The 15251-nt window shown below is 45.5% G+C and overlaps 1 protein-coding gene across 3 annotated transcripts; it reads left to right on the top strand.

The window, feature by feature from the left end:
- The first annotated feature begins 3695 nt into the window (after window positions 1-3695).
- Window positions 3696-10485, top strand: ATP5MC2 (ATP synthase membrane subunit c locus 2). 3 transcript variants are annotated; one of them, XM_036124175.2, is made up of 5 exons: window positions 3696-3788; window positions 6468-6537; window positions 7789-7878; window positions 8425-8618; window positions 10223-10485. In XM_036124175.2, exons 2-5 carry the CDS (start codon window positions 6499-6501, stop codon window positions 10335-10337), a joined length of 438 nt encoding a protein of 145 aa, XP_035980068.1. In that variant the 5' UTR covers window positions 3696-3788; window positions 6468-6498; the 3' UTR covers window positions 10338-10485. The 3 variants fall into 3 exon arrangements, with proteins under 3 accessions (XP_035980068.1, XP_035980069.1, XP_077932192.1); XM_036124176.2 differs by having other exon boundaries at window positions 3697-3788; window positions 7789-7866; XM_078076066.1 differs by lacking the exon at window positions 3696-3788 and adding an exon at window positions 4382-4406.
- Window positions 10486-15251: the final 4766 nt, after the last annotated feature.

Here is a 15251-nt window from a genome sequence, read left to right as displayed (position 1 = left end):
GTTCTTATTGGCAGTGCAAAGGTACCACTCTAACTTGTACACAAGTGCCTGTTTAAAAGAAAGAAAGAATATCCTAGTTAACCCTGGAGTTAACCCTGGAGAGAAACTTAAAAATCACCTACTTTTCTCCCTGATTTTTCCAAGTGAGGAAACTGGAGTTTTGAGATATGAAGTAACTTGCAAAGTTATTCAGGTAGTTAGTAGCAAGGCTGGGACTAGACTGTTTCCTGCTTCCTGGACAGCTGTTCTTTCTATGCCACATGCTGGTGACATGTGCATCTCGCAAAACGCATCATAAAGTAGCCTCATCTTAAGCCATCAGGAGTGAAAAATAAATTATTCAAACCCTTCCTCTTCTCTCTGGCAATTTTTTTCCTTTGCGTTTCTCTGTGTCCTACTCTCTCTTTTTATCCTTCTTATGTTTCTCTCTGTGAATCCATCTCTCTGTTTGGGGTTTCAAATTGAACTGTGGCATTCCTGCATGATTCTTTTGATTATTCTTCTCTAAGCTATTGTTTCCCATCCAAAGGCAAACATGCATAAGCCAATCAAGACTCTTTCTTGGTGACCTTTATGGAAAAGAACACTCAGAATTTCTATATGAGAGGTGCTGGACCTCCCTCCTAGCCTATCCAGTCAATTAAAATGAGTCCCTGGCCCCCCTGAGGGCTGTTAACCAATCCTAAGAAAGAAAAGATCAATCTCATTTCTTCGTCACTACTGTGCAGGGAGGCTGCTAACCAGTCAGAATGTGCCACTAAGAGTCATTAGAAAAACTGGCCAATCAGGCCAACCTTGTTACATGGTCTGGTAGGAAAAGAAAGGGATTGATTGGAAAGGATAGTCTGGCTCCACACCCTTTCCTTCCTGGATCCTAGTTTTCCCTGGCTGAAGTGGTGGAAGGACCCTTTCCCAAACCCTGAGTTAAGAAGATCCCTAGACCCTTCGCTAAGGCTCGCTTTTGTTGTCTTCAAATTCACCCTTCTCTCACATACCTCAGCCACTTTTTGCGGTCTCACTGTTCCCCTACTGACTGAATTTCTGACTTCAGGCCTGGCAGTAATAGCCAGCCTCCGGAAGTCTCAGTCATCCCCACAGATCTCTCTATCCACCGACCTGTCAAAGAACTTGTTTTGCATGATTTATGAGGTGAAAAAGTTCAGTACCTGATAGTTGAGTCTCAGGAGATATCATTGCAGGGACCTTGCAATCAAGTCTCCAGGGAGCAGTGCAGACTCGAATTGCAATGCTTCCAGCTATAATGATAATAACAACAATAACAATAACTAGTATTATTGGGGCGCCTGGGTGGCTCAGTCATTGAGCGTCTGCCTTCGGCTCAGGTGAGGATCCCAGGGTCCTGGGATCGAGCCCCACATCGGGCTCCCTGCTCAGCGGGAAGCCTGCTTCTTTCTCCCTCTCCCCCTGCTTGTGTTCCCTCTCTCACTGTCTCTCTCTCTCTCTGTCAAATAAATAAATAAAATCTTCAAAAAAAAAGCCTAGTATTATTATTACTATCATTTATTGAACTCTGAGTTCCAAGCACCTTGCAAAAAGCTTCACATATATTATCCCAATATTCGCTGTGGGGTAAGCACCATTACTACTCCAAATCTGCATAGGAAAAAAATTTAGAGGGGTTAAACAGCTTCCCCAAGGTCACAACGATTTGGGAACCCAGGTTTATGTGAATCCAGAGCCCAACACCGAATGCGCTTAAGGGAGAATTAAACACTGCAGGCTATAACAACTTTAGCTTCCTCACGGGCCCCTTCTCCAACCCTCCTTTCTGATTGTCCGTGATATCTAAGAGGGGGTCTAAACTGTCGCAACAAACAGCTGCAACAACCGTTTGGTGGTGGCGGCTCCTAAGAACTGTGGACTTCCTGCCTGGGAGGCCGTGAAGCCGAGAGCTGAATGGAATTCGGGGGGTGGGGGTATGGGGCCCTCAGGGGATATCCTTGCCCGCCCGGCTTCCCTTTCTCCTCACAGCATCTTACACCGTGCCTGGTACCGCTTGGTACTTGGTAAATACCTGTTGATTGACTCCCAACGATCCCAGCTCCTTTCTTCACCTATCTCCCCCCCCCCACCCCGAGTCAACAACTGGAACTGAAGGGATATTTGGGGATTTCCGGGGAACCAGTGAGAATCCTCACCGAGCTGCAATCGTGGATTTAGGAAAGGCGGGAAGTCCCCCACCCTTCTCTCCTCACCCGCTTCTCCGATTTCTCCCCACTCCCTCCCCTCCCTTTCAGGAGCTCAGGGCCATAAAAATGCAGATGGAGGATCGGTGTGAAATAACGGGCCCATATAAATCCCTCTGCCGCCCGCCTGCAAGATGGATTGGCCGCATTGAAATTCCTCCGCGAGGATAATTAAACTCGGGGCCTCATCCGGGCAAAATTACATTCCTGTAATGGCGTCGCTCGGGGTCCCGGGAAATTGCTCCGTGGGCTTTCAGCGGCGGTTTTTATCGCCGGCCGGGGTGTGCCTGGCTGCGGCTCGCCTCTCCTCCGGGACCGTAAAGCTGCTGCCGTGATTTATCCTCCCCTTCTCCCAAATCCGATTAAATGGAGGAGCTCGGGGCCGGGGCGCCGCGGGGCCCGGGAGCCGGGAGGGGGCGGCGGGAAGGACGGGGCCAAGGAGGGGAGGACAAACGGCCCCTCAGAGGGTGGCGGATTTGGCTTTATTTACAGCCGCGGCTCTCTTTTTATTTTTTATTTTTTATGGGGGTTTGGTGAGCTTTCCCCGTCCTTCTCGAGCTGCCTTCAAGCACGATGCCTGGATGGCTGCGGTTTGGACATGAGGGGAAGTGGGCAGGCCTTGTCGCCCTCCTTCTAAGGGGGCGGCTCCTAGCCTGTCTTGGGAGACAAAGAGGCCTAAAGGAAGGCATGAGGGCCGGGAGCCCCCCACCCCCACTTATTTCCGTCGGGGAAAGGAAGAGCGAAAGGGCACGAGGGGGAAGCCGAAGGGCTTCCATGAGAGCACCTCGTGGGAGGACGGCTTATCTCAACTCCCACAGATGGAGCCTGGGCAGAGGCAGGGGCATGCCTGCAGTGACCTCACAACCTCGCTACAGGTCTCTGGTGCCCACTATTCCTTGACTGTCTCAGGACTCCGAAGAGAAGGCTCAGTGTCAGGGCACTTGAGTCACAATCATCGTTGGCCCCTATCTTCTGTTTTCCTCATTCCTGGCTGATAACTAGAATAAGAAAGAGAGAGAGGGAAATAAAGGCGAGGCCACCACAGGCAGCTGGGGCATTTTGCTCACTATCGCCCATTGAACGGGTTTCCCGTCCATAAAGTCAGGGTCCCTGGGCGACAGAAGGCAGGAGTCCCATGACTTCATTTTCCTTCTGCTACGTTTTGGGCACTGAACCCCCATCTCGATGTATGTTATTTAACACTGAATTTCTGGTGTGTGTGTGGGATTGTTAATGTGACTGCACATGCTGGGAAAGGGTACAGGAGTCCAAGATCCCAAACGCTGAGCGGACCAAACCGCAGGCCACGTTACGGATCGGTTTACACTGCAGAGTTGTCTTCATTTCTGCAGAGGCTCGGCTCGGCCTGCAGTTTCTCCTCTCAAACACCAGGTGGAGCGACTGGCCGAATGCCGCCACAAAGCTGGCAGGCGGCGCTGTGGCGCCTGGGCCGACCCTCAGTATTGCAATCACTCTATCTTTAGAAGGCGACTCGTTGGTCCAGGCCGCGCATGCGCTGAGCCTTCCTGTCACTCTTCCCGCCTCCCCCGCCCCTCTCTGTCTTCTCTGCACTGGGAGCAGGTAAGGCCTTGGGCCCTCGCGCCCGCGATGCGCTGCGCACGCGCGCGCAACACCCCCAACTCGCACGAGTCCTTTGAGACCCTTTCCTTGCATGCTCCCACCCTGATCCTCACGCCCTCCCTTGTCTCCGGTATTCCCGCGCCGTAGGGCTGCCCCTTCCGCGTGCCAGCGACCTCCAACCGCGCGGGCCTGGCGCCATCTTGGATGTCTCGTGGGAGGGGGGAGGGAAGAGCGCCTTGGAGCTGGCGAAAGTCAAATACCGGGACGCTCATTTTCACCTGTTCCACTCGGCCCTTGCAGAGGTCTTTTCTCACCCTCCTGTCTATTCAGAGTTGTTACAAACCCCGGACTCTCCCTATCTGCTTTCCCTTCTCATCCTGACTCGTTCTCTCCTTATCCTGCAACCTCCAGACTTGGCCCCGGGATCTCAGCTGCCCCAAGCAATGGAGATAGCCGATAGTCTTTTAAAAAGTAAACGTGAACATGGCAGAACAAAGCAGCCAAAACACCCTCTCCATTCAGGCCGTGGCCTGGGAGAGCTACGGCAGAAAAGAGACCAGTTTCTTTGGAACCATTGGTTGTCCTGCAGTACCGTTCTCTTCCTCCACTCAACTGAAGGTGGAAAAAACAAGTGGTGGGCTAATAGCGAGGTTTTCTATTAGAGGCAGCAGACCCAAAAGAGTCGTGTGGGGCAGCATGGGGTGGTCTTCACCTGCCAGCTTTCTTGTCAAGGGTATACTAAGAGTCCCCAGACTCTGCTCTCAGGAGGAAAAGAAGGTTTAAGGAAAGGAATGGTTAAGTCAGTAGCCCTCTAACTCCGTGACTGATCACGGAGGAATAAACCCATGATTTCGGCCCACTGATTCTGGATGCTACTGTTACCTGAGGTGTTGTAGGCTAACAACTGCAGACTTGCCATGGTTAGGTGGCCAGTGGAGGCATCTGCACTTCATGCAGGCTCCCTTAATTGCGAGCCTTTGTTGTGGGCTTGTTACACGTCAGCACCACATTAAACTCTTAACATGTTACTTAATTGACCCCCCCAACTATGTGTTGTACATGATGTTGAGATTTAATTGCCTTGGGGGGAAACAAACAGTATTTGCTTATTTATTTATTACGTTTTAAGTAAGCTCTAAACCCAAGGTGGGGGTTGAACTCACAACCCGGGAGTCTCATGCCCTGTTGACAGCCAGCCAAGTGCCTAGTTCTCCTCTTTTTTTTTTTTTTAAGATTTTATTTATTTATTTGAGAGAGCGAGCCAGAGAGCATGGGGTGGGGAAGGAGAGGAAGAGGAAGAGAATCTCAAGCAGACTCCGCCCTGAGCTCGGAGCCCCTCTTGGTGCTCAGTCCCACAACCCTGAGATGGTGACCTGAACCCAAACCAAGAGTGGAGCACTCAGCTGACTGAGCCACCCAGGCACCCCCCCACACCCCCGTCCTCCTTTTTTTTAAGCTTTAGGGAAATTTCGGATTTTGACCAAAGAAAACCTTTATAGTCTGCAGCAAAATTGGGTTAGAGTTATATATGGGCAATTGTGGAGACGGGATAAGAGTTGAAGGCATTGATTAATCTGAAAGTGACCGATTCTGTATTCAAAAGGGTAACCTGAGAAAATCTTGAGTACAGCTCATTTAAGGGAGTGTTATTTAACAGGTTTAAGTAACCCCTGAATATTTCAACCTGTAGCATATTAGGAAGCATTAACTTAAGTGTGAGAAGATTTGAAGTCCTGACTCTACCACTACCTTCATTACAAGACTAGTTTTAAGACCACACTCTCAGTGTACCTAAGGATCACTTGAGAAGCTTGTTTGAAATACAGGATACTTGGGCCTTATACACAGAGATCTTGATCAGGAAGGTCTAAAGTGGGATCTGAATATGCAAAATTTTTTGAATATGCATTTTTAATACACAGATTATCCTGACCCTCAAGTAACTAGTTCAGGTGGGCCTCTCAGAGAAATCCTTTTTGTAGGTCTTTAACTCAACCACTCTTCTCTTAAATAACTTCACTTCTACAAACTTAGTGCACCTACAGGGTGTCAGCATTCTTTTAGATCTTGGGCATACAAAATTGAATGCCTCTTAATGTGATGGTGAAAATGAATACTTTAACAGTCATGGCTAATTAGAGTAATGGGAGGATTCCTCACTGATCTGCCTCACTATGTTAATTAATGTAGGAAATTGGAAGTGTTTTGAGGAACCCAAAAACTTCCAGGTAATTCAGTGAAAAGATGGTTGGAGATCCTTCCAGGGTCTTGGCCTTCAACAAACATCTCCCAAGAGTCTTTAAAGGGCAGCTGTTTCGATCCCGGACAATGAAACCTTGAGAAGAGTTCCTTTTGAATAGATACTGAGGAAAGCTTAGGCAGAAGACACGGGAACTTCCTCTGAAGGACACCAACTCATGAGGCTATGGAAATGAATAACAGGTCTTAAAGTTGAGACCAGGTGGCTACTTGTTTAGACCAGGGGGAGTCACTTGATTATAAGGAAATCTTAGAAGCTGTGTGGGGGAAATCTTGACTTCAGGGTTTTAATTCCATCTCTGCTGATGACTTGAGGTCATTCAGTCGGCTCTCTGGGCCATTTAAATTTTCCAGAGCACCTTTTCTGCTAATAAGGATATCCTTTGATAAACAAGGACAATGTTACTTCTGTAATTTCAGCTCTTCTGCCACAGCCCCTCATCCCCTGAAAATGTACGCCTGTGCAAAGTTCGTCTCCACCCCCTTCTTGGTGAGTGCCTGCCTTTTCTGGGAGAGTTTTTAAGGTGGGGCATCTTGTCTCTTCCTTGCCACACCTTGGTCTTCACAGCTGGGCTGGGGGAACGTCCTTAGCTGCGTTAGCCTGACAGCAGAGAGTGAACACTTAACCAGACACCCCTTGTCTCAGATCCCTTGGAAGCCAGTTAAATCTTTTCATCCAACCATATTATAAGAAGAGTGAAAATGAGAGTCTAGACTAAGATCGGGTTATTTCTATCCTAAAACTCTATGTTCCTGTAAACTGGAACCCAGCTGGAAATAGCCTAACTTGGACTGAGTATGCACTGTGTATAGGATCTTGCCCTGAGTGTTAAGAGAGCCATAGTCCAGAGTTCCCCTCTGGGAGCTTAAATTTGGGTAGCAAGTTAAAACACATGTAAATAGACATTGGAAAAATAATTTGATTCAGAAGCAACAGCATGGAAGAAATTACAGATTTTTTTTTTTTAAGATTTATTTTAGAGGGGAAGAGAGAAAACAAGTGGGAGGGACAGAGGAAGAGAGAGAGAGAATCTCCACTCTGCGCTGAGTGCGGAGCCTGATGCAGGGCTCAATCTCACAACCCTGAGATCATGACCTGAGCTGAAACCAAAAGTTGGACGCTTAACTGACTATGCCACCCAGGCACCCCAGAAATTACAGGTTATTAGATGATGGAGGCAACTGGTTCATACATCTGTAAGTGAAAAGGGGTGGTGCTATTCATGGGTACCATTGATTGAACACTGGGTGTACCGATTTGTATACATAATCTCATTTACTTCTCACATCAACCCTGAGGTACCACGTTGCAGTTTAATAGATGAGAAAGCAGGTTTAGAAAGATTTAAGTGACTTGTCCTAAGATCACGTGGCTGAAATAGAGCTAAGATTAGAATCTAGATCTATCTGACTAAACCCTGGCTGGTAACCACCATGTTGTCTGCTTCTGCTTGGGGTTAGTCAGAAATGGCTACAAGAGGGGGTAAATTTTGAGCACAAGGGTAATGCCTTGTGGCCTGAAAGGAAGTAGGTTTCTTTCCATAAGACAGAGGAGAAGCCTGGGAAGCAAGAGAACTGGTGTGGTTCTTGAATCTAAAATTTGCTGAAAGTAAAAGAGTGATCCAGGATTCTGATTTAAGCTCAAGAGAATGAATGGGGCATCCTCGTGACAACTTGGGATGGTTTTGAAACTCCTCCACAACCTTCCTTGACCCTCTTGCCTTTGTGTCATTCCCCCTAGGTCAGGAGCACCTCTCAGCTGTTGAGCCGATCACTGTCTGCAGTGGTGCTAAAACCACCGGAGACACTGACAGATGAGGTACCTTATAAGGTGGGATTGGGCCTGTGGTTTTTGGGGGTGAAGGGTGAAGAGGGGTACGTGGCAGTGCCAGTAGGGGGAGTGCTGAGGACAATCATCACAGACTGAAGTTAGTGAAGGATCAAGGCTATTGGCTTTAGGTGAAGGTGGAGGACAGTTGATACCACATAGGATTAGTGTGCCAGCTTTTGCCACTGGCAGCACACGCCCGTGTGTGCTGCTGATAACTACCACTACTTGACCTAGTTCACTGACGTCAGCTGGTGGCATTTGGTCCCAGGCAGATGATGATTTCAGGGCACCAAGAAGAGGCTAGGGCTTCAGTCTTACACTTCTAGACCATACCTGAATCTTGAAGGTATTTGATGTTCACCTCTTGCATCAAAAAGTTCTGCTTAGCAGCATTTTAGGGGATTTTCCAGGGAGTAAAAAGTTTTTGTTTGGAGGAGAAGCCATGGAATATGATAGCATAATTAGTTTAAATGGTACAAAAGCTGCCGAAGCAAAAAAAAAAGGGGGGGGGGGATTTCTTAAAATCTTTACCCATCTTCTTCACAGAGCCTCAGCAGCTTGGCAGCCCCACGTCCCCTGACCTCACGTATTCCTAGCCGCAGCTTCCAAACCAGCGCCATTTCAAGGGACATCGACACAGCAGCCAAATTCATTGGGGCTGGGGCTGCCACGGTAGGGGTGGCTGGCTCTGGGGCTGGAATTGGGACTGTGTTTGGGAGCCTCATCATTGGTTATGCCAGGTAAGATGGGCCCTCCATTGGCTCTCACATATGTTTCCAAAGGTCTGGGCAGAAATACTTGGGGATCTTGAGCTATACTATCCTATACGGTAGCCACATGTGGTTATTTGAATTTGAATTTTTATTAACTAGGGGCTCCTGGTTGGCTCAGTCGGTAGGGCTTGGGACTCTTATCTCAGGGTCATGAGTTCAAGCCCCATGTTGGGCGTAGAGATTACTTTTAAATAAATAAATATTTAAGTAACTAACAGTACATAAAGTTTAAATTTTATGTATTTGTAATGTGGCCAGGCAGCCACACATGACTGGTGGCTACCATATTGGAAAATTCCATTGAAAAGCTTTGGTTTAGAGCAGGAGTCAGCAAACCAAGGTGGGCGGGCTATATCTGGGCCACCGCCTGGTCTTTCTATAGCTGAGCTAAGAATGGGTCTTACATCTTTAAAGTGTCATGAAAAAAGGGGGGCAACAGAGACCGTATGTGACCCACAACATCTACAGTATTTACTGTCTGGCCCTTTACAGAGAAAGTTTGCTACCACTGGTCTAGCACCTCAGGTTAGCATTGTGACTTTATTGCTGCTTTTCCCCGTCCCTGGGAATTCCCCCCGTCACTCCTGGGAAAATTTCCACCTTTGCAGCCAGCCCCACAGCTTCCTGACACTTGGGACTATTTGGTCTCTGCCGACTCTGGGCAACTCACTGTTAGAACTAAGTTAATCCTCTAGAGACCTGCAAGTTCTCTTAATGCCTTTGAGGAAATAGGTTTATTTTTTAGAATTTATATGAAATAAGCCTTACTGCTTCTGTGTCCACAATTCTGTTAGAAGGTGGTGGTACTTTATCTTATCTTTCAGGGCTTCCGGAAGGGACAGAGTAAAGGAAGTAGAAATTATTGGGAGTCTTTTATTCCATTTTGTCTACAAACCCCACAGACCATTTGTAGCTGCTTAAAGCTCCAAATCTTTGACTACTTTGAAATGAAAGAAGGTAGTCTGTCCCTCTGGCTCCCTTGTTCTCTAGAATGGTGTTTTTCTTGTTTTTGTTTTTATTTTTGTTTTTGTTTTTAGAATGGGGTTTTTCTAGTTGTGTTCCATAAAGCCCTAGGGTTTTGAAGTATGCCCAGAAACCATCTTAAAGAATGAAGGGGAGACCAGTCAAACAAGCCTTTAAAATCCTCCACTTTTTTACCATTGTAGTTTGGTTTTTATACATTTTGTATTTTGGGGTTCTGCTACTTAAAGTTTCAAAACACTGCTCTGATAGACTCTTCCACTCTGGATACCTCTTCCATTCTGGTGGGCCCTGGATAGTTAAATGTCCAGGCCCTAGAGGTCTTAGTTACGATATGGGTGATCCACTGGAGGAGGTAATGTTTGTACCTGGGCCATGTTACAGAATTTTGGATTGTCCACTCCCATCATTCAGTCTCTGCAGAGCCCTTGATGTATCAGGCAAGAATTGGGGCATGATGGTGTCACCCTGAGAGACGCATTGCATAAGATGGGCTTTAGGAGACGAGTTTTCCCTGAGCCCATCTTTGATGTTTGTCTTTTTCTTTGTGTGGACTAGAAATTCAGTCTTTTCTCCTCCCCTTCTCCCAGGAATCCCTCTCTGAAGCAGCAGCTCTTCTCCTACGCCATTTTGGGCTTTGCCCTCTCGGAGGCCATGGGGCTCTTTTGCCTGATGGTGGCCTTTCTCATCCTCTTCGCCATGTGAAGGAGCCGTCTCCACCTCCCATAGGTCTTTCTCCCGTGTCTTGTCTGCCCTGTGTGTTCCTTTTCCTATACCTCCCCAGGCAGCCTGGGGAAAGTGGTTGGCTCAGGGTTTGACAGAGGGAAGACAAATAAATACTGTATTATTAAGATTTTTCTTGTGTCTCCTGTGTATATTTGTTCTCCATGGTTGGCTGAGTCCCTTGGTGAGAGTATAAAGCCTGGTGGGTGGTGACAGTTCTAGATTCAGCATGAGTCTGGGCTCACTTGTTCTTCATTCTCTGTGTCAGGAAAGCTTTATTCAAAGTAGTGGTCCTTTTTATTAATTTTCACCTGGGCTAGCCTGTTATCTGGGAGGATTGGGTCAGTAGAAACAAACAGGGCTGGCTTAAAATTTTGACGAATGGCTATTTCCACTGCTGCTATCCTAGCTCAGGCCCTCATTGCCACCCACTTGGTCTATTGCAATAACCTTTTAACTGGCCTTCTGCCTCCAGTCTCTTCCCTCTAGCATTTACTTCTATCCACCACCGCCAGATCAATCCTTAAGTATAAGACTAGTTTTGTCATTTACCAATTCAAACACAGTCTGACCTCAGCCTACTCAGATTTTATCTTTTATTGTTCCCATACACTCTACCCAAAGTGGTATTGTCATTTTTCAAATACTTTCCCTCTTTCCTGTCCTTATCTTCAGACCTTGCCCTTTGGCTATCTTTGCTTTCTTTTCCTGGATCTTTGCTCCCTTTCCTCTTTTTCAAACTCCCTGTTATCTTTAAAGACTTGAGTTTAAATGCTGCCTCTTCATTATGAAGCTTTCATCTAGTTTCCATCTACCATCAGTCAAATGCGCATTAACCAAAATAAAGGACTGTAGAGCATGTTGTATCCTTTATAATGCTTATGGTCTATGATAAATGGTGGATTTGTATGCATCTGTGTGTCTTTTATCTTCCAAGTTAGACTCAGTTTCTTGAAGGGACTATGTCATGTTCATTTTTGTATCCCTAGAAGTATCTAGATGATGCATCTCAGCAATATCTTTGTCAGATTTTTTATTTAATCATCTAAACCACCCACCTTACTTCACAAATGAGGAAACCAAGAGTTTGAAAAGTCCAAGGATAGTTTAAAAAGGCAAAGGATTCTCTCAGGAACATTCATAGCAGACGTGGAGTTAGAACAAGGATCATGTCTTGTAGCCAGGATGTAAGAATACCATACTGTCGGTCTTGTGGGACTCTCCCCAAGCCCAATATTGCCGGTGACTTATTATCCCAAGCAAGAGGAAAGGGCAGAATAAGCAAACAAACCTTTTCCCTTAAAAATTCTTGAAGAGGGGCGCCTGGGTGGCTCAGGCATTAAGTATCTGCCTTCAGCTCAGGTCATGATCCCGGGGTCCTGGGATCGAGCCCTGCATCGGGCTCCCTGCTCAGCGGGAAGCCTGCTTCTCCCTCTCCCACTCACCCTGCTTGTGTTCCCTCTCTCGCTGTCTCTCTCTCTGTCAAAATAAATAAAATCTTTGAAAAAAAAAATTCTTGAAGAGGGACTTTGGACAGTGGGGTTAATATAAAAGTGAAGAATTATATTTTCTGAAGGCTAGATACACCTTATCCTACGCATGTTTGAAGTAACTGGGTTAAAGTCCTTACCTGATAATGTGAATGACCACAACAGTTTTTCTTTTGATTTAATTGGCTATAAAATTAAAGCCCAGTGCAGAGACTTAACCCCAGAGTAAACTGATTCTTAGGAAGCAGGTCACCCAAAATCATTCGCCCTTGTCATTTTGCTATTGTGATCAGGGGTTGAGAGGGACCCTATCCACAGCTTGCTTCCAGATTGCTATACTACCCTCAACTAAGTGTATTCTGGGCTGTGGGGCTTTTGCAAGAACTCCGTATTTTGAGATAAGGAATAGACTCTGTTCCTCTATTATGGTCTCTTAAATTTGTATCTCTGGTAGGGCCTCTGCTGCCCATCCCCTTTCTAAGTCATCAGGTGTTTGTTTTGTTTTTCTCCTTGGCCCTTTCTTTGGGATTGATCCTAGCTAACCCCTTATCAACTTAGGTGCTTGGGGAGAGCACAGCTTAGTGGCCCACGTGTTTTTGTTCTCTCTGAGGTGAATGATGAGATGGTGCTGCAAGGAGTTTGGAAGCAAATATCTTCGGGAGGAATTAAGGCAACCTCTTAGTTTCAAGTCCCAAGAGATAATTATTGGCAACCCAAGTTGCTAACAACTTGGGGAAGAGAAGTGCTGTGTTTTAGTAGAGAGTCCAAAAGCAAATTTTCTGAAGATCTTTCCAACTTTGATAACATGTAATGAAAGCTTTCTACTTATCCTTGTAGTTTTAGCAAGAGCCCATGTTTGAAATCAGACTTTTTTTTCATGTTATTTATTTTTTTAGTATAGTTGACCCCAATATTACATTAGTTTCAGGTGTATCAGGAGATGTTCTAATCTCTCTTCTACCACTGGCCACTATAATGTTGGGCAGATCACAAACCAGTAACTTTCTAGGACCTCAATTTGTCCCCATCTATTAAATAGGGATAATAATGTTTATCCCAGGAATTATGTGCATACACACAGAGGCACCTTGAGTATTTGGAAAGGATGGTGCCATCAAAGTTCAATATATATTGATTATAATTTGCTTTCTTATTCTCCATGGAGCTCTGGGCATATTACAGGCATTTTGTAGATAGCTTCTCCCTTTTTTATGACCATCCAAAATTGATGAATTCTAGCCATAAAACATCTGAGAGAGAACCCAGGGATGCTGAAGGCAGCAAGGCTTGCTTCCCTCTTACTCCTGTTTTTTCAAAAGTCAGTTGTGTTTCTTCAGAACCAGGGGAGGAGTGCCATTCTAATTAGAGGAAAACGATGTCCTTTGGAAATAATCAAAATGCTAAACAGCAGTAATGAGTAACCCTGTTCCAGCCTCCCTTTCAGGATGGATCTGTTAGTTTTGAGGCTTTCTCAGGTCATCCAGATGAGAAATATGTTCAGGAACAACACTGGTGATTTAGCTTAAGTTGGTGTCTGGGCACTTAGAGGCTGCTCTGTGTCTAACATCCTTTCAAGAGAAATGAGATGAAGGAATATTCAAGTTGAATTCTGAAATAGAAAAAGGAAGAGGATAGCATCACTCTGGTAAGTAGAGAATACTGTCCTCATCCTCTAAGTTGTGAGCAATGAAACTTTGTCTTAATATTGAGTTGTATCTAAAATTATCATGCATTCCAAAATGTATTCTTAGGACACACTTTTGGGGAGCTTGGTGTTCTCACTGTTTGATGAGGAAAATTAAAATACAAGGTTTTTTAGTCCCCAGGCATTTCTTAAAATGTTTTTATTTTTGAAGCATTTATCTCAAGGCACTATGAGTGTTAGTAAGTACATTGTGGTCAAACTAGCAACTGAAGAAATAGCAGAAGACATGATGGATAGAATACCAGGATGAGGTCAGGCCTCTCTCATCTCAAATGCTTGGCTTCTCTTATTAGTATAAATGGTTAGTTAGAGATAATTTTTTCCCACTTCCTCCCCTCACCCCATAAGAGATCCTTTCCTTTCATCTTTTTAAATAAGTGTGGTGGTAGGCAGAATTTTTTAAATGACTCCCCTAAATATGTCCTACTCTAATCCCCAGAACCTGTGGATTTGATGGGATATGATGGGTGTGGTTTGGTTATATTACATGGCACAGTTGACCAAGATAGGGAGATTATATGTGTGGGCCTGATCTAATCACATGAACCCTTAAAAGCAAAGAGCTTTCTCAGGCTAGTGACAGGAAGAGAAATGAGAGATTTGAAAGAAGGATCAGTGTGCCACTGCTGGCTTTGAAGATGTAGGGGACCATATGCAAGGACAGAAAGTAGTCTCTGAGAACCAAAATTGACCCCCTAACCAGCAACCAGCAAGGAAATGGGGACCTCAGTCCTACAACTGCAAGGAACTGAATTCTGCCAGTGGCCTGAATGAGCTTGGAAGTAGATCTTCCTCAGAACCTCTAGATAAGATTCCAGCCCACGGTTCAGTTGGTTAAGCGTCCGACTCTTGATCTCAGCTCAGGTCGCGATCTTAGGGTCATGAGTTCAAGCCCCGCGTTGGGCTCCATGCTGAACATGGAGCCTACATAAGAAAAAAAAAAAAAAGATTCCAGCCCAGTCAACACCTTCCTTGACTTTGGCTTTGTGAGACCCTAAGCAGAGAATACAATCAAGCCTTCCTGGACTTATGATCTACAGAACAGTAAGGTGATAAATGGATGTTGTTTTAAACCACTAAGTTTGTAATAATTTATTATGTAGTGATAGAAAGCTTATAGAAGTACAACTTTTCAATCTGCAAAAGGAGTAACATTTCATCTGAATCTTACGCTGAAAGGAAACTCCAAAAGTTGACTTATCTGGCCCTCTGCCTCTTAACTTCATTGAATGTAATGTAGCTCAGAAAGGCTAAAGAAGGAAAGACCTTTAAACGAAAATTTTATGGCATAATCTTTTACTATAGCCATTTAATTTGTATGAAGTAAATATCTTTTCTTGTTTTAACAGATGAGAAAAACTAAGGCTCAGGTTCAAGAGTGATGCCTTAGTCCTTGAGGTTATCTAGGTAGGAAGTGATAAAACCAAATAGAAGGGGTGCCTGGGTGGCTCAGTCGTTAAGCATCTGCCCTCGGCTCAGGTCATGATCCCAGCATCCTGGGATCAAGTCCCGCATCGGGCTCCCTGCTCGGCGGGAAGCCTGCTTCTCCGTCTCCCACTCCCCCTGCTTGTGTTCCCTCTCTCGCTGTCTCTCTCACTGTCTCTCTCACTGTCAAATAAATAAATAAAATCTTAAAAAAAAAAAAAAGTAGAAACCCATGACCAAAGCTGCTTGCATTCTATCAAATCACAAGGTATAGGG

This window comes from Halichoerus grypus, chromosome 6, assembly GCF_964656455.1.
Source record: "Halichoerus grypus chromosome 6, mHalGry1.hap1.1, whole genome shotgun sequence".
Classification (NCBI taxonomy): Eukaryota; Metazoa; Chordata; class Mammalia; order Carnivora; family Phocidae; genus Halichoerus; species Halichoerus grypus.
This window is presented reverse-complemented; position numbering and strand designations above follow the sequence as displayed.

What these genes read in the sequence shown, in the direction of transcription:
- ATP5MC2 (XM_036124175.2), top strand. Translation starts at nt 6,499, where the DNA reads ATGTACGCCTGTGCAAAGTTCGTCTCCACCCCCTTCTTG. An exon ending in CAGATGAGGTACCTTATAAG is followed by an intron (nt 7,879 to 8,424) that starts GTGGGATTGGGC and finishes TCTTCTTCACAG; the next exon opens with AGCCTCAGCAGCTTGGCAGC. An exon ending in CTCATCATTGGTTATGCCAG is followed by an intron (nt 8,619 to 10,222) that starts GTAAGATGGGCC and finishes CCCTTCTCCCAG; the next exon opens with GAATCCCTCTCTGAAGCAGC.